The following is an 18,512-nucleotide window of genomic DNA, read 5'->3' on the forward strand; positions in this document are numbered from 1 at the left end:
ACAAAGCGTTTGAGCATGTCATTATCATATGACTAAGTGTACCATCCATTTGTCTTACCCCCCCGCTTCCCAAGATTTTATCCTTTTAACGAAACCACAACTTGAAGGGTCAAGTACATTGCACAAATTTCCACTGAGTTCTGTCGAGTTTGGGAGGCTGACTGATCTAATCAAATCCTGTAAAGTAATAAAGGGATTTGTAGCATGGATACAGAGCAACTATTTCCTCTGGTAGATGGAGGAAGGAAAAGGGAGACCCTGTATTAAAATTGGACTCAGTCATTCTGGGATAAGGTCAGGAAGCATTTCCTCTTTGCTTATGCCAGGCTATGTTCAGTGTAGGTCTCCATAATAAAGTGTGGATCTTCTTAACTTTAAGGGATTCTTCAAAAGAGAGAATTCGCTAATAAAGCAAGATTTTCCTTCTGTGTTTTTGGTTGCACTTCAGCCCCACACTCCTGATCTTTGGGCACCCGGTGCGAAGGGGAGCGGGCAGATTGGAGGATCTCCTCCTGGGCCTGGCCATTAACAAGTCCAGGCAATGGGCCATGGAAGGGGTCATTATGGCTGACTGCCTGCCATCTTTCATGACTATGTCTGCGCCCGGGTGTCCCTGGAGAAGGAACACGTGACGTGCACTGGCGCTCTCGATGCCCTTCGGGAGAGGTGGGCACCGTGGGGTGTGGAATGCCTTATCTTCCCCCTCCAATTCTATTTTGGTTTGATCCCTACCCTCCCCCTCATTTTTTCTTTCACATAAGCATTGCTCCTAAAAGGGCTGCGCTTGATACTGATTCTTTGGTCATGTGGGTGTTTTTCCTGGCAGTGGGATGTTAATAAAGTTATTTGCACACCTAGTGTTTCTTACTGTGTCTCACACCTGCACATGTGCAACAAGGGTGCTGGGGAAGGTAAACACTACTGCTGGGTACTGCAGGGGAGCAAATAACAAAAAAAAAGTGACAATGACTGGAATGGGCCTGTGTTGTCTGGAATCTGGTAGAATGGTCTGATAGAAACATACAGCAAGGGTTACCAGGGTAACTGCTGAGGAATCATTCTCACAGGCTGGAGCATCCAGAATGAGGAGACACCTTTACAGGGTGTGGGGTCAACCATTTAAGATTGAGAAGAGGAGCAATTTCTTCACTCGGATGGTTCTGAGTCTTTGCAATTCTCTACTCCAGAGATCTGTGAATTCTCTGTCATTGAGAATATTCAGAGCTGAGCAACCCCAGGATATTTGGAGTTATGTGGAAGCTCGACAGTGATCTTATTGAGTGGTGCATCAGCCATGAGGGGCTGAATGGCCTCCTCCTGCTACTATTTCCTGTTGTGTTCCTTGCAGGAAAGGGAGTAGAGAGCTACAGCTCACTTCCCTGCCAAAGGCTATAGTGCTAAAGGACAGAGATGGATTGTTCAAGAGGCTGGTGAAGTTTGTATTAGGTGAGGACATTGTGGATTACAGCACTGAGATGGGGAGATGGAGCTAAGACAGAGGCCAGAATGATGAATGAGTGGGATAGTGGTGGGAGGGGGTTGAGGACTGTGGGACAGCGGGTGCGTTGTGAGGTGAGGATGTGGGAAGCTGGAGTGTTGGTGGATTTGCCATCTCTGCTTAAAAGATTCTGTGGAACTAATGTGAAGAAGAGCAAGGCTTTTCTTGTGGCAGTCCTGTCAATATTTGACCTTCAACGGACAGTTTTAAAGAAGGCAGATAATCTCATTGCTGTTTGTGAGATCTTACAGTGTACAAATTGATAGCTATACTTCCTGCATTAGAGCAGCGACCATACGTGAGAAATTGTTTTACATGTAATTGACTGTGAAATACTTTGGGCTATCCAAGGCTGTACAGAAATACAGGTCACTCTCTGTTGTTTCTTTCTTTGGACATTGCGATAGGTCTATTGCCCATGAATGTATCTGCCCAGAGTTTTCATTCTTATTCTTCCAGTTATGGAAGTTTACTGGTGAAATGGAAACAGAAATATGAAGACAGGTGAAATGCTGTGAACTGCTCCAATCTGATAAAAGATTCCTTCTGTTTCCAGTTTGCTGCATCAAGCCATCGCGAAGCCAAGGAGTGGGTGGATCACATCTCCTTTGTGCTGAAAGGTAACTATGTGTTTATCGGTGTGGAATTCTGTAGGCAGGCACCAGCTGTCAGCTTCATACTGACCTCCCCTGGGCAAATGGAGAGTGAGCACTCATCTATCCTGCTGCGGGATCCTTCCATGCCAACTCAGGTACACACCCATGTTTGTGGGAGCTCTGTGTACTCAGTGTGGCAGACAAAGTTACACTTAAAGGGATCAAACAAGCAGCTATGTGTTGAGGAAAGGTATGGCATTTATTTAGCACCTAGAATGAAGGTAGCTCCAATGACAAGTCTCCTCCATCATGCTACAATGAAGCGCATCCAGCCTTTAGCAAATCGGGAGCCTGCACATCTCTTGAGTAATCAGGTCTTTCATATCAAGGGAATCAGTTCGTCTGCTGCTGGAACCATCATCTGTGGCTTTGTTACCTCTGGGTGCAGTGCTGCAGTGCTGTCCTGGCTGCGTTTCTTATTTGTTTGTGGGGCATAGAACATCACTGGCTAGGCCCAGCATTTATTACTGCTGTGCCATTTAATGAGATTATGACTGATCTGATCATCCTCAGCTTCACCTTCCTGCCTTTTCCCCGTAAGCCTTGATTCCCTATTGGCTTCCAGAAGGCCTTTGACAAGGCACCACATGTGAGGCATCTAAATAAGATGAGAGCCTTTTGTGTGAGGGGCAAGATACTGGCATGGACGGAGGATTGCTGACTGGCAGAAGGCAGAGAGTGGGGATAAAGGGGTCTTTTTCAGGATGGAAGTAGGTGACTAATGGAGTCCCACAGGGGTCAGTGTTGGGAGCACAGTTATTCATGTCATACATTAGCGATCTGGATGAAGGAACTGAGGGCATTGTTGCCAAGTTTGCAGGTGACACAAAGATTAGTGGGGGACAGCTAGTGGAGGAGACGGAGAGGCTGCGGAAGGACTGGGAGAGTGGGCAAAGAAGTGGCAGGTGGAATACATTGTGGAAAAATGTGAGGTTATGGACTTTTGTAGGAAAAATTGAGGCATAGATTGTTTTCTAAATGGAGAAAGGCTTTGCAAATCTGAAGCACAAAGGGACTTAGGAATCCTAGTTCGTGAATCTCTTAAGGTTAACATGTAGGTTCATTTAGCAGTTAGGAAGCCATATGCAATGTTGGCATTCATTTCAAGAGGGCTGGAAGACAAGAGCAGAAATGCACTGCTGAGGCTGTATAAGGCTCTGGTCAGACCGCATTTGGAACCTAGTGAGCAGTTTTGGGTCCATGACCTAAGGAAGGATGTGCTGGTGTTGGAGGGTGTCCAGAAGAGGTTCACAAGAATGACCCCAGGGATGAAGGGCTTGTCATATGAGGAGCAGTTGAGAACTCTGGGTCTGTACTTGATGGAGTTTAGAAGGATGAGGGGGAATCTCATTGAAACTTACAGAATACTGAGAGGCCTGGTTAGAGTGGATGTGGAGAAAATGTTTCTACTAGTAGGAGAGACTAGGTGCTGAGGGCACAGTTTCAGAGTGAAGGGACGACCCTTTAGAACTGACATGAAAAGGAATTTCTTCAGCCAGAGGGTGGTGAATCTGTGGAGTTGATTGCCACAGAAGGCTGTGGAGGCCAAGTCATTGAGTGTTTTTAAATAGTGATAGATAATTCTTGACTAGTAATGGGATGAAGGGTTATGGAGAGAAGGCAGGAGAATGGGTTTGAGAAACATTTCAGTCATGATTAAATAGTGCAGCAGACTCAATGGGATGAATGGCCTAATTCTGCTCCAATATCTTACGGTGTTAAGACATAGGAGCAGAAGTAACAAGCCCCATTCTAGAGAACTGAGCCAATAGAAAACCATGTGGACAATCCCTCAGAGCCAATATTGAGGAAGTGCTGTATGATTGGAGGGGCTGTCTTTCAGGTGAGACATCATGCCAAGGCCAAGTGTATCCTCTGGAGGACATTGTCTATCCCAAAGTGATATTTCACAGAAGAGCAAGGGAGTTCTCCCAGCTCTCCTGAATAATATTCATCCGTCAATCACTAAGGCCCAGATGATTCGGTCATTTTCACATTGCAATCGGTGGGAACTTGCTTTGTGTTAACTGGCCGTCATTTCTCCTTTATTACGACAGGATCTTTGTTAACTGTGAAGCATTTTATCACACCCTGAGGATGTGAAAGGCACTATTTTAGAAATCAAATCTTTGTTTATTGTTGTCCCATGTGTACAGAGATGTGGAAATTAGCATTTATCTGCTGGATTGGGAAGGCCCCTTGAAATCTATGAGTTCAACACTGCAATTTTCCCTCTGGCGATGTTCCCACCCAACATTCAATGCCCAAGGAACAGGACAAGAGTCCCTTAGCTATGGAGTGCAGCTTCATTCCCCAAACAGCAGCAAATCAGAACTGAAATCATTTAGAAAACAAACTCAACTCTGTCACTTGGTTCCTAGGTCATGGGATGTTTATGCCAAGGGAAGGATCAAGAGGTGCACCGAGATGGGAAAGAAATAGATTGGACTATGCTGACAGAATTTTGTTGTTTTTTTTAAAGTTATATGTTAAAGCACAAAAATAGGACCTGGCCCACTCCAATGTTTATGTTCCCCTTAAGCCTCCTTTTTGATCTCATTCTATCAACATATCCAACTATTCCCTTCTTTCTCATGTACTTCTCATGTACTTTCTCACTTCTCCTTAAATGCATCTATTTGATTAACTCAGTCGCTCCAAGTGGGAGTAAGTTTTCCCATTCTAACTAATGTCTGTTTTTATATTAACATGCTTTTCGTTCTTAAATCTCCCGTCTCCATCAACCATCAAAATGTTCTATGTAAACCAGTCACGCTGTGATTTCACCCTCCAGCCAAGGGTGGTGCTACAGCATCTGTACTATAACATGGTTACAGCATAACATGTTTACTCATGTCATCTCCTTTGTAACATGGAGAGATTAATTTGGAGTGGAATACAGCTGAAATGAAGTACATTAATTATCAGCTCTCTTCCGCTAAGTGGGGAGCCATACAGGCATCAATCCTAAAAACAAACATTGCAAAGCAACTGCTCACAGTCTCTGGACCTCAGGATGTGCCTATCTAGCTGACAAATATAAAAGGCTTCAGCCCCAGTGCAGTGCCATGGAGAACCAGCTTGTTGTTATAAACAGCATTACTTCCATCTGTCTACAGCACTTAAATATGTTTTAAATCACTTGTACCTGCATTCTCTGGTTCTTTAAAAAATTGTAATTTGACTTTTATTTTAAATCACATTTACTTTTCAATTAAATTTTAAATGAGCGCAGTCCATCTCTGCTTCAAAACCCCAGTGAGCTGAATATTAGTGTGTGCTGAAAAATTCACTTTCTAATTAAACATCTCGTTCCACTGATTAAAGTAATAAAAGTTTGAAGTTTGTCGCTAATTAAAAACAATTTCTAGTGGAAGTATCTCGCCCCATCACGCCTGTAGTTCATTTTCTTTTCCCAGTGTTTTCCTTTGAAGCCATTTAATCTTGGCAATGATCATTCCACAGCCATTAGGCCCCATCCAGTAAAGTGTACAGGAAGCTTGGCATTATAAATACAGGCATACAGTATAAAAGTAGGACTTTATAGCAGACGAGATAACAAGGTGTAGAGCTGGATGAACACAGCAGGCCAAGCAGCATCAGAGGAGCAGGAAGGCTGACATTTTGGGCCTAGACCCTTCTTCTGTTTGGGTCCCAACTGGAGTATTGTGGTGAAGATGTGAGGATACGGTGCAGAGTGGGGGGAGGCAGTGGCCTAGTGGTATTATCACATGACTATTGATCCAGAGACCCCATTAATGTTCTGGGGACCTGGGATCGAATCCCACCATGGCAGATGGTGGAATTCAATAAACATATGGAAAGTCTGGAATTTTCTTCAGTAAAAATCTGGAATTAAGAGTCCAATAACCATAAATCCATTGTCAATTGTTGGAAAAACTCATCTGGTTCACAAGCGTACTTTAGGGAAGGAAACTGTCATCCTTACCTGGTCTGGCCTACATGTGACTCCAAACTCATGGCAATGTGGTTGACTCTTAACTGCCCTCTGGGCAATTAGGGATGGGCAATAAATAGGCAGTGCTACCCCCATGAATGAATATTAAAGAAAACTTGACAGAATGGTGCCAGGATTGAGAAAGTTTAATCATCAGGAGTGTTTCTCAAGCCTGCCATTGAGAAGGTGAAAGTGATGTGCAAAAGCATTATTCAAAATTATGAATGGTTTTCATTGAGTGAAAAAGAGGGGAACTATTTCCACTGGTACAAGGCTAAGTAAGCAGAGGATACAAGTTTGAGATAGTTACCAAAACACCGGGGGGGGAGACGAAGAGAATTTCTTTCACATAGTGAGTTACTACGATCTGGGATGTGCTGGTAGAAGCGACCCAATTGTTAACTTTCAAAAGAGAATTGAATAAATATTTGAGGTGAAAAGTTTAGTAAGTGGGCAGGAAATAGGCTTAATTGGAAAACTCTTCCAAAGAGCTGGCCCAGATGGGCCAAATGGTCTCTTTCTATGCTGAAAAATTCAAATTCAGTGGGATTCTTGCTGCTGGTAGGTTCTGTAGAAGACAGCAGGGCAGTGCTCACTGTGATTGAAGCTGCAGTTCAGGATCTGCTTATTCAGTGAAATGTCTTCCTCTTGTTTTTATTTAAGTAATCTGCAAAATAAATCAACCACAACTTGCATTAATGCAGCATTTTTAACATCATCCCAAAGTGCTTCACTGGAGCATTATCAGGGAGAGCTCGACACAGTCAAGTCACTTAAGCAGACAAGGGACAGGAACCTAGAAGCTTGAATGGAGAGATAGCTTTGAGGAAGTGGTTCTTGAGGAAAGGAGACACAGCAGTTTAGGGAATAAATTCCAGAGCTTAAAAGCCAGGCAGCCTCGGGCTGGTCACCAAACGTTATGCAGTAAAATCAGGGATGTGCAAGAGGCCAGAGTTGGAGGCATACAGAGATCTCAGAGGGTTACAGAGTTTGAGGTCAGTAATGCACATGGTAATATTGATCACACTCAGCAGCAGTGGATCAGGAACTAAACTCAGGCTTTCATTAAAATGGTTCCAGCCTCAAATCATTACTTACTCCCAGTCCATCCATGTCCACATGTGCCTTGGGAAACAGTGTTGAACTTGTTTCTTTAATCTGATCAGTTAGTTGCTGACATCTGCAGTTTAATGAGAGTGTGATTCTCATTGCCATGATAAAACAACGCTTGGCCATTAAGTTTGCCTTTGTAATGATTACCAGGTGTAATAACTACCTGAGAGAGAACAAAAAGGAGCACTGTAAATGCTCACTCCCTTTGTCCATAAATACTTTGATCAGACAACATATTCTGATATCGATTTGTTGAATTAAATAAAACGGAATCCATGTAAAGTCAAGGAAATAAACCCAGAGCTGACTCCAAAGTAGTCAGCTCAGGTTGATACAAATTAAATTTATGGGGTGGTTCGTGTCAATGTTGTTGAGAAACATATTGATTTTTTGCTCGTGCTTTATTGCTGTAAAATCATTTGGAGTGTTATTAACCTGAGCTTGACTGTAAATATTTTTCAGCTTTACCACAGGCACCACTCATTGCTTCTTTTAGATACAAATTGGAAAGTGTGACTGAGCAAAGAGCCAATCTATAGGCTCATGACAAGCTGCTCAGGGAATGTTTCTGTCCAGACAGCAAGAGAACATAAAACAGATGCTGTGCTTCTACAGTTTCCTTAATTATCGGGAACATCCTGCTATATCCCTGACAGAGAGGTTTTGTTACATCTAGGCTTGACTATTCTAATGCACTTCTGGCTACCTCCCACCCTCTGTAAATAAGTGTTCATCTAAAACTCTGCTTCCTGTATCCTAACTCACCCTAAGTCCCATTTTGCCCCCCTGCTCAAATAGTGACACAACAGCACCCAGGCCAGCGCCATCTTAGTTTTAAATCTCTTGTGCTTGTTTTTAAATTCCTCCATTACTTACCCCTCCCAATCTCTGTAACTTTCACCAGCCCAATAACTCTCCCAGATTTCTTTGCTGCTCCAGTTTAAACACCCTGATTTAAATTGCTGTATCACTGCTGATCGTGCTGTCTGGGTCCTAACTCTGGAATTCTCTCCTTAATCCTTTCTGCCTCTCTACTCTCTCTCTCTCTTTCCCTCTCTCTTCTTTTAAGATGCTCCTTACGTTTGGAGAGAATTCCAAATCTATGTTAGCTTTTGTGTAGCAAAGAGCTTTACTTCCTGATTTTGCTCTTGTGTAGCTCATGAACTCACATTTTAAGATCGTGTTTCCTTCATTCTCAGTTTCTCTGTACATGCCTTGTAAAATCTTTCAGTGTTTTGAAGAACTATGCGATGTAAGGATTTACATGTTTTGCTTAATTTGTGATATGAAGGTTTCTCTTTGTAGACATGAATTCCAACTTTATACCAGTGGAGGAAGAGGAAGACGAGGAGGAAGACGAGAGGAACAGAGTGCGAGTGATGCAGGAAGAGACATACGATGATGTGGACCCAGGGCCTGTCGATTTAGGAGCGCCTCGAGGTCCATCAACTAACATTGGCCAAGATCCGGATGATGAGATTTACGAAGAGCTCCCAGGTACGTTGTGGCTGAGTCTATCGTCAAAGGCAAACTTTCAAATTCCCAGAGATCACCTTTCACTGAGATTCCAGTTGGGAAGCATTTTGTATCCAGTACCAAATCAGAAGCTGCTGTATCTAATTGGAACTGGTTTAATTTATTGATTTGATTTGTTGTTGTCACAAGTACAGTGAATAGTTTTGTTTTGCACGCAGTACAGGCAGATCATAGCAAACAAGGACATACAGATCATAGGGTGCTTAGACAGAGTGAGGCATTATAGGGTTACAGTTGCACAGGAGGTGCAGTAAAACAAGATCAACATTAGGTTTGAAATTAGAGAGGTCACTTCAGAAGTCTAATAACACTGGGGTAGAAGCTGTTCTTGAACCTGTTGGTACGTGTGTTTAAACATCTGTATCTTCCTGATGAAAGAGATTGGAAGAGAGTATAACCCAGGTGGGGAGGGGTCTTTGATGATGTTGGCTGTCTTTCCATGGCAACAAGAAGTGTAGGTGGAGCCCATGAATGGGATGGGAGATTGGCTTCCATGATAGTCTGGACTGTCAACACAATATGCTGTTGACCAAAAACCGAAGATGCTGGAAGTTCAGAGATAGTAGGAACTGCAGATGCTGGAGAATCTTCTATCCGCCTCCCCCTCTCTCCCTATTTATTTCAGGACCCCCTTCCCCTCCCCCATTTCTGAAGAAGGGTCTAGGCCCGAAACGTCAGCCTTCCTGCTCCTCTGATGCTGCTTGGCCTGCAGTGTTCATCCAGCTCTACACCTTGCTATCTCAGATGCTGGAAGGTCAGCAGGTCCAGCAGCATCTGTGAAGAAAAATATGAGAGTTAACCCAGTTCTGAGGAAAGGTCATTGGACCCGAGACATTAGCTCTGATATCTTTCTTCACAGAAGCTGCCAGACCTGCTGAGCTTCCAGTAACTTCTGTTTTTGTTCCTGATTTACAGCATCCGCAGTTCTTTCGGTTTTTATGCTGTTGACCATTTCATTGGAGACTCCTGCAACCAATTTCACACCATCCAATCCAGATTGAAATGTCCAAAAAACAGGATGGTGTCCAGTCTAGTATCTCTGCCAACGGCCTGTGATTACTCTGATCTGTTCAGCACAAAGCCACACAAACCTCTCAGATGTGAAAGAAGGGTTTTTGATCATCAGATTAAGTAAGTGAATCTGAAACAAACACACAGAGTGTTGGAGGAACTCAGCAGGCCTGGCAGCATCTGTGGAAAGAGAAACAGAGGTAGCGTTTTGAGTGTGGTACAGTTCTTCTTCAGTTCTGAAACATTAACTCTGTTTCTTCTCTCTCCACAGATGCTGCCAGAGCTGCTGAATTTCTCCAACATTCTCTGTGTTTGTTTCAGATTTCCAGCAGCTGTGTGATTTATTTAAGTAGGCTCATGCCTGCCTTAAGAGAGGGGCTGACAGTAATTTGGTTTGAACATATTCAATATATACCAGACGGAAATTAAAATACAAATTGCTGTTGTACTTAGGTCAGGCGTCATTTGTGAAGTGGATTGTATGGACATCACCTCCGAGTAATACGCCCCAACAAATCCAGTCCGATGTTTCAGGTCAATGACCTTTTCTCAGAGCTCGCTGGAAAATCAAGCCCCATTCTCTGTCTCCTTCCATTTGCTAATTTTGGCATGAGATTAGACTTACATAATAAACATAGAGCCCTGGTATGCCTTTTTCAATAAGTCATCTTTGTACCTTGCAGTTGTGTAGTGTAGATGATGAGATATTGGAGTGATTTCAAGAGGAAAATCTGCTGCACTGGCTGTCTACTTTAAAGTAATACTTGGAAGGGAACAACTATTTTCCTTTCAGAATCACCCCACCACAGCCCTGTCCTCTACAAAATATCTGCTGTGAAATAGGACAGACCTGATTTTCAATTCCATTTCTTTCTTTTAATGAAAGTAAGATGGTGTGAAACTGGTCTTTTGCAAACGCAAAAATCATGTGTAGTAAACTGTCAGCCCTGAATTCACTCCTCCCCTGATTTCAACAGCCTCTGATTGTGCTCCCTCTCTGGTTTCCAACTCCTAACCCTGATCCCTCACAACAACCCTGACTTCCCCCTCAAACTGATCTCCCTCCTACCACCCCCCGAGCTTGGATTTTTGTTTTGTCTGACTTGCAAAGAACTGGCTTTGTGCAGTGATACGGAATTATGCCATTCATCCCTTCATAGCTGTACTGGCCCTTTAAAAAAGCTCTCAGATTAGTCCCAATTCCCTTCTCCCTTCCCCACTGCTTTGCTAATGTTTTCATTTCAGATATTTTTCCAGTTCTATTTTGGAAGTTATTGTTGAATCTTCTAGGCAACACCTTCCAGCTCACTATGTATAATATTGTTTCCTCCTGTCACCCTGGGTTCTTATCCCAAGCATCTTCAATCTGTATCCCTCTGGTCACTGACCCCTTCAGTCACTGGGAACAGCTTCTCATCACTCACTCTTTTAAAACCCTTCATGATTTGGAAAACCTCCATCAAATTTTCACACCAACCCCCCACCCTAAATAAAACGCTTACTTTCAAATTCAGCAATTCACTCCTCTCTCTTCACACTCAGCACAGTGTTTTAATGCAGACAGCCTGTGTATATATCTTCCTTCAACTGGCAAAGCGAACCATTGGAATTCAAGCACCAAGTCTATCCGTGACCAGAAACCGTTTCTGGTTTTAATCAACACTGAAGAGCAAACTGACAGTGAGGAGCCAACACCAGGCAGCCAAACTGGCAAACTGTACCGAATCCCAAACTGAGACCTGAATTCTACTGTCTTGACACTTTGCAGAGGGAATGGACTTCATTTGTCTCAGTGCCAGACCAAGCTGTTTAAAGAGCTAAGGCAGAGATTTTCAACAATAACTTAAGTTTATAGAGTGCCTTTCACGGAGCACACTGTCCCCAAGATGGACCACAGGGTGTTCTTGACAGTAAGGCACAGAGGAGACATTAAGACAGGTGACCAAAATCCTGGTCAATAAGCCAAATTATTGAGAAGCATCTTAAAGGAAAAGCGAGAGATCAATGTGGATGTAGAAAATAATAGGTTTGAGTGGAAAATTGACCAGAGGAGGAAGAGGCGTGTTTGTCCTTGATTGTTGGTGATTAAGCAGCAATCTGATTGAAGTGTGTAAGATGGTGAAAGGATTTGACAGGGCAGATGGAGAGAAACTATTTCCTAGGATGGGTGTGTGCAGATAACATGTACAACACATTAGACACAAGCTAGCTGACTGAGGAGAGGAAGGTTCAAGTCTCGGGTGATACTGAAATAATTTCTATTCCATACAGTGCAGTTCCTCAAACTTCTGCCAGCGAAAGAGTTAAGGGATTGAAGAAGATTCTGTTATTCATTTTGTCAAGAATATTGCTGGGCATTTTAAGGGACATTTTGCGTTCCAAATGAAGTCAATTAGCATGGATTTGCATATGCAGATGAGCATCAGTTTTGTACTTAAGTTGTGCGTCACTTGTGTTTTATGGGCTCCCGCTTTGATCGTTTTAGATTTATCTAATTTTTGGGTTATGTTTGTTATGATTAATATTTTATGGAGTTCTCTGCTTTATTACAACATCCCAGCAGTGTAATAATGGCAGAACAGCTTTGATGCAGAGAACATGTATTGGGGAAATGCACTCAACAGGGACAAGGCTCCACAGCATTTCAATGCAATAGCTACTGCTCCAGTCTTCCCCAAAGTTTCATAAGCAAGGTTTGATTATAAATGTATTTGGACTGGAGTTTGCAATATTGTACTTCTACACAGTAATGTTTGTTTCGATCCAATTGGGAGGGGTGAACTGATGCCTTTTCTTGTCCCACTCCTCCATCAGTCACAACAAGGTTTAAATTTTAAAATGGAGACATCAGTTGTATATCTGGCTCAGTGGCAGAAATAAGTGAGCCAAGCTCCTTAAGTAACAAATAAATATCTAGATGTTTTTTGCAAATAGAATTTGAGCAAGCAAATGTGTGAGGATTATTACCGAAAGGTTTAAGCTGTGCAAATGGAAGCAACAACCTGACATGAAATCTTAGCTCATATATAGACACCCAGACACACCTAACTGGAAAAAAAAATAGAATTTGGCAAAATAATACATTAAAAGTACTTTGGCAAGTAACAGTGAAATTCAAGGAAAAGAATTATTCACTATCTGCAGTCAAGGACCATTTCCACACAAACTGTTTGCATTGGGATTTCCTCCAGGATCTTTTATGGTTGGCTGAATCTAGTTCTCTGGAGATACTGGCAGCTCCCAAATTCTCCTTTTGGGAGCTCTCCACTTGTAATGATGAGGTCTTCCAGTGGGTTTTCTGCTCATGCACTTTGATAAGAAGCAGTTCAGAAAAAAAAGTGGGGTAAACGCTACTGATGCAGGCAAGTTAACTGTGACTATCTGTGCTCAAGCTCATAACTTTACTTTACCCACAGACTGAGTCATGTGGCTTTGACCTCTTCAGAAAGTGTTGTGAACTCTGTGCCTCCAGTCGAGCAGCTCATGTTCTTTGCAAATGCAACATTTTTTTAGTGGCATCCTGTCTCCTTGGTTTTGCGAAGTATCCTTTCCACAAGCTCCAATATGTCTATATGTGTCCAGTCCTGATATTCAAAATTAATATTTCAGAGAACACATCAACTCAGAATATTATAAGTAAACATTTGCTCACTATATTCTGATCATCGACAGCTGTGCCATTTGGAAGGGCTGTGTTTTCTTTCTCTCTTTGAATAATTTTGCTTAAAAAAAACTCTAATTGCATTGGCCTGGGGTTGCTAGATTTTTGCTTTATTACCTACTGAAGAGTGAGTGCATAGTGTTGGAGATTGACACGGGTTTTTTATGCAATCCGCGAGGCACTTTGTTGAAAAATAAATATAGATTTATGCAACAAAAGGATTCAAGTAAAGGTTTTTAAGCCTTTGCTAGATTCTTATGCATGATGTTCAGCATTATTAAGCCCTCTAGCTAAATCCTCAAATGCCATATGACAGGCTGGATGCAGTCAGCTGGTAAATCAGATTTTGCTCTTGCTCAGTAATTCACTTCCATCAAGTACTGGATTTGAAGACTTTTTTTATTTCTTCAAATAGGTGCAATCTTTGTACAGAAGGTTCCCTTTGATGATTGCACTGTTTTAAATTTTCAAATATTGGCTGAAAGTAGTAAGGAATTGCATTTCTTTAGCAACTGACTGGCTTCTGAATTGTCTGCCATGAATTATTTTGAAATGCCCTAAATATTAATATGTTCATTTTTCACACAGTGAGATCCCATGAATAACCAGTTCATGTGTTTTAAATTGAGGTTAAAATAAATAGTGATGTGTCAGTAGTAGTGAAATACACATTGCTTTTAAGGACAGAACAGCTACAGAGTTGGAAGAGAGCGGTTGGTGCTGATATAACTTTGTAGTGCCCTAACCAAAGGGGTCTTGGGGTGCAGTGGTAGTGTCCCTAGCTCTGAGCCAGGAGACCTGGGTTCAAGCCACACCTGCTCCAGAGGTGTGTCATTAGCACACATCTGCGTGTATCTTCACCCAAGATGTGTAGAACTTCAATCTGGTCTTCCAGCTGTTTATTAGGGCTCTTGTGGTCTAGTGGTATTGTCCCTACCCCTGAGCCAAGAGGCCCTGATTCAAGTTCCGCTTGTACCAGATGTGTGCATTAACATCTCTGAACAGATTGATTAGAAATTGTCTACAGGATATTCTGGATTTGGCAGTGAATTATTTTAAACAAAAGGAACTGATTGGGTGGGATGCAGTGGTAGTGTCCCTGCCTCTAGCCCAAAAGGTTTGGATTCAAGTCTCACCTGCTCCAGAGATGAGTCATGGCATCTCTGAATAAGTTAATTAAAAATAAATAAAAGTCTTAAGAAAAAACAAAGACCTGGGTTCTTTTGTAATGGGGAGTTGGCTTCTGGATAGGGAAAGGCTTCAGAAGGCAAAGGTGGAAACTGGTGTTTGTGTTAAATTTAATTAAAACCATTGTAAATCTCTGAAAGTCTTTAGCTGCCTAATTCAATACATGATTAAACAAACCGTCCTGCATAATATTTTACATTTCCCGCAAGGAGAGGGTTCCTGATGAATAGAAATTAAATAAATGGGTTTGATGTTTGAAGAATGGGAGAGAGATTTGAAGCCAAGAAAGTTCCTTGGTATGGCAATCCCTGGGAGGATATTTCTGTGTCAGGCAATTGAGAAAACTGAGGTCAGAATAAGTGGTCAGCCATTTAGAACTGAGATTAGAAGAAATGGCTTCATTTAGCAGTTTATAAATCTTTGAAACTCTCTTGCCCAGAGAGCTGTGGATTGTCTATTGTCAAGTAAATTTGAGACTGAAATTGGAAGATTTTTGGACATTAAGGGAATGTGAGATATGCAGCTAGAGTGGGGAAGTGGATGAAAATGGTGAGCCAATATCATTAAGTGTTGGAACAGAGTTGATGGGCTGAACGGCCAACTCTTGCTCCTGTTTCCCATGTCCTTATGGAGATGGAAGGATGATGGCAGGATGACATCAAGCCCCAGGAATGTTGTACTTAGCTACAGACTCTCCACCAAATTTGAGCAGAAGTAAGTCCAACTCAGGATAGATGATCTTAGAGTTCTATAGCACCTTCAGTTTAGTAAAGAAAATCCTAAGGCTTTTGCAGGACTGTTGTCAGATATACTTTCACACCGAGCCATTAAAAAAAATTAGAAACAAGTGATTAGAACTTGTTCAAAGGGGTAGGTCAATTTAGAGCAAATCCTTAAAATAATGCTAGAAAATTAACAAACAGTGGAGCTTTTAGAGACAGAAATTTAGGGAAAAAGTTCCTTTTAGACTCAGCAACTGAGGACACATTGCAAATAGGTTTTTTAAAATTTGTTCATTGGCTGAGGGCATTGCTGGCTGGGCCAGCATTTATTTCCCATCTCTAATTGCCCAGATGGTAATTGAGGATCCACCACATTGCTGTGGGTCTGGAGTCACATGTAGACCAAACAAGGAAAAGGTGGAAGAATTCCTTCCCTAGTTGCTGTTAGTGACCCAGGTGAGTTTATATGACAATCTAATGTGATTACACAGTCACCATTAGACTAGATGAGATGTTTATTGCAGATTTTTATTAATTCAAGCTTCACTATCTGCCACTGTGGGACTCAAACCCATGTCCCCAGCCTGGTGTTCCAGATTACAAGTTGAGCAACATAATCACAACACCAGACCATTCCCAGATTGGGTGAAAAAAATACCATAATGTTCAAGAGGACAGATTTTAGGAATATCAAAATCCTCTGGATGTTCTGATGTTGAAGGATGATACTGAGATAGGGACTGGGTGAAGCCTTAGAGAATTTGAATATAGGGATGAAAATTAAGCCGTATGCTGTGCATGTGGCCTCCAGGTTTTTGTAGGTGGCTGTCTCTGGTGCCTCAGAAACAGCTGAGCCCAATATTACAGCCCCTCCCCAATCTGCAAGTGAGATACAATTTGATGGCCCTCAATTTTAACCAGTAATCTCATGCATGAACTCGATTCAGAAAAATGGGCACATCAAGGTCCACTTTGTGCCTCCCCACCTTTGTACAAAATCGACATGACAGAAAGTTAAAGCTTTGGGATGAAACCATCTTTATTTACGTTCCATACATCTCTCTGCCTGTGCAACCCTCAGTCCCTATGCAAACATGTAATCAAATTTGAGGCAATTTTATATTCTCCTCTTAAAAAAAATATTTTTTTAAAGCACACGTCTTCCTTTTATTAATGACTTTTGGTGGAGAGTATATCTCACCATTCTGTGGCGGAACAATAAAATGTCACAGGTAATAAAGTTTCCAATTTTCCCATCAGAAGTACATAAAATCTTAAAATTAAAAAAGTGAATACAAATTGACATTTATGCCTCAATGCGCAAAGCAACATCAGGTGTCTTTATAGAGTGGAAAACTTAATGGATTGCTAAATCAGAAATGTTTGTTGTAATTTGCATTCCTTTGGGTATCATAACAATGTTGAAAGTAGTATATTTGCATATTCAGTCCTTTTTAGCCATGGCTGTTTACTACCAGTAATTAGCTGGCAAATTTTTTTCTGATTTGACTGCTAATAAATTTTTACGCACAACCAGTCAGCCGATGCAAATTTGGAACAGCGCCTTTTAGCAAAGGGATACGCTGCTGTTAAGATGCCCCAGGGTCTCAATCTGGGTCAATTTCACTTCTTCCTGAAGAGTTTCTTTCTGACTAATTCCAAGCCTGGCCAATATGAGCCAGGCTGCATTAGTTAAATATGCTGGGGTCAAGTTTCCCCTTCAGGCGCGTTTGACAATGCAGATGTGGTCTGCTCTGGCTTTTCCAGAGTGAAGTTGTTATTCAGGTTCTCGCCCTGACTTGTTTGTGTAATCACAAATGTAAAATTGTCCATGTCCCAGTACAGTCCAGCAACCTCCTGGAATGTAATTGTGTTTTCCACAGCCCACCCCTCCATGTTGAAACATTTTTTGGTGTATTTAACTGGTAAATCACTGAAGTTTTATTACTGCAGCTGAAAATTAGTTTGTTGCAAATGAAACAAATAAACAATTTAAATCAGTGCCCAGTTCATCCTTTGTGTGAATAACTGTATTTTAAATCAGTAAAATTGCATTATGCCATTTCTAGTCCAGCCAGTGTATACTAGGCAGCTTTTCTATAAACCAAATATTTTTGATAGTTAGTAGCTTCTAAATTGTGCCTGCATTTAAAACCCAGATTAGTTTGAGAAGCCTCCTTGAAGGGTCTTAGTGGGCACAATGAGCAAAAACTCAGTAGTTCTGAGGAACAGCGATACTAGACTCAGCATTAACTCTGTTTCTCTCTCTGCAGATGCTACCAGTCCTGCTGAGTTTTCCCATCACTTTGTGTTTGTTTCAGAAACCCAGCCTGGCTAATTGATGTGGTCTCAGGATGTGGTCAGTTTTGAGTGCAGCCAGCTCCAGAATGACGTTTTTTTGAAAGCCAGCAGAGAAATCACAGAGACTCGATTTGACTAAATGTAATTGGAAGCTGTAAATATTTGCATTGGTTTTTGGCCACGTTTCTGTAGGAGTAAGAGCGTGAGCTAAACGAGACCGTAGCCCGGTGATAGAATTCCCCAGATACTTAGAACACGGGCTGAAAAGAATATGTGTTTGAAATTTAGAAGATGATTGTCTCTGTAAATATGCAAAAACAGGCGAGCTGTGGGTTTCAGGGTGTCCTTCTGAGGGGCTGAATCTGACCCACCAATCCAAAGTTCAAAATACAGACACCTGGGACTGGAAAATGTCACATGGAGCAAGAGAAGCATTGGGAGAGGTGTGAGTGAGTGCCGAGATAGTGAGTGAGTGAGGGTGAGTGAGTGCCGAGATGGTGAGTGAGTGAGGGTGAGGGAGTGAGAATGAGTGCTGAGATAGTGAGTGCCGAGATGGTGAATGAGTTAGTGAGTGAGAGTGAGTGAGTGCCGAGATAGTGAGTGAGAGTGAGTGAGAGTGAGTGAGTGCTGAGACAGTGAGTGAGTGCCGAGATGGTGAGTGAGTGAGTGCCGAGATTGTGAGTGAGATCTGAGATTGTGAGGGAATGCCGAGATAGTGAGTGAGTGAGAGTGAGTGAGTGCCGAGATAGTGTGATTGAGTGCTGAGATAGTGAGTTAGAGTGAGTGCTGAGATAGTAAGTGAGAGTGTGAATGCTGAGATGGTGAGTGAGAGTGAGTGAGTGCTGAGATGGTGAGTGAGTGCTGAGAT

General features: G+C 42.1%; 1 protein-coding gene across 1 annotated transcript in view; it reads left to right on the top strand.

Annotated features, from left to right (window-relative positions):
- The window catches only part of LOC109938755 (src kinase-associated phosphoprotein 1-like), a 165,557-nt gene that overhangs the window by 23,921 nt on the left and 123,124 nt on the right, over positions 1 to 18,512 (top strand). Inside the window, exons 5-6 of the mRNA XM_048614586.1 lie at positions 2,055 to 2,118; positions 8,531 to 8,722. Coding sequence (XP_048470543.1) covers positions 2,055 to 2,118; positions 8,531 to 8,722 — 256 coding nt within the window. The remainder of the gene's footprint in view (positions 1 to 2,054; positions 2,119 to 8,530; positions 8,723 to 18,512) is intronic.

Source organism: Rhincodon typus, chromosome 30 (genome assembly GCF_021869965.1).
Source record: "Rhincodon typus isolate 14 chromosome 30, sRhiTyp1.1, whole genome shotgun sequence".
NCBI lineage: Eukaryota > Metazoa > Chordata > Chondrichthyes > Orectolobiformes > Rhincodontidae > Rhincodon > Rhincodon typus.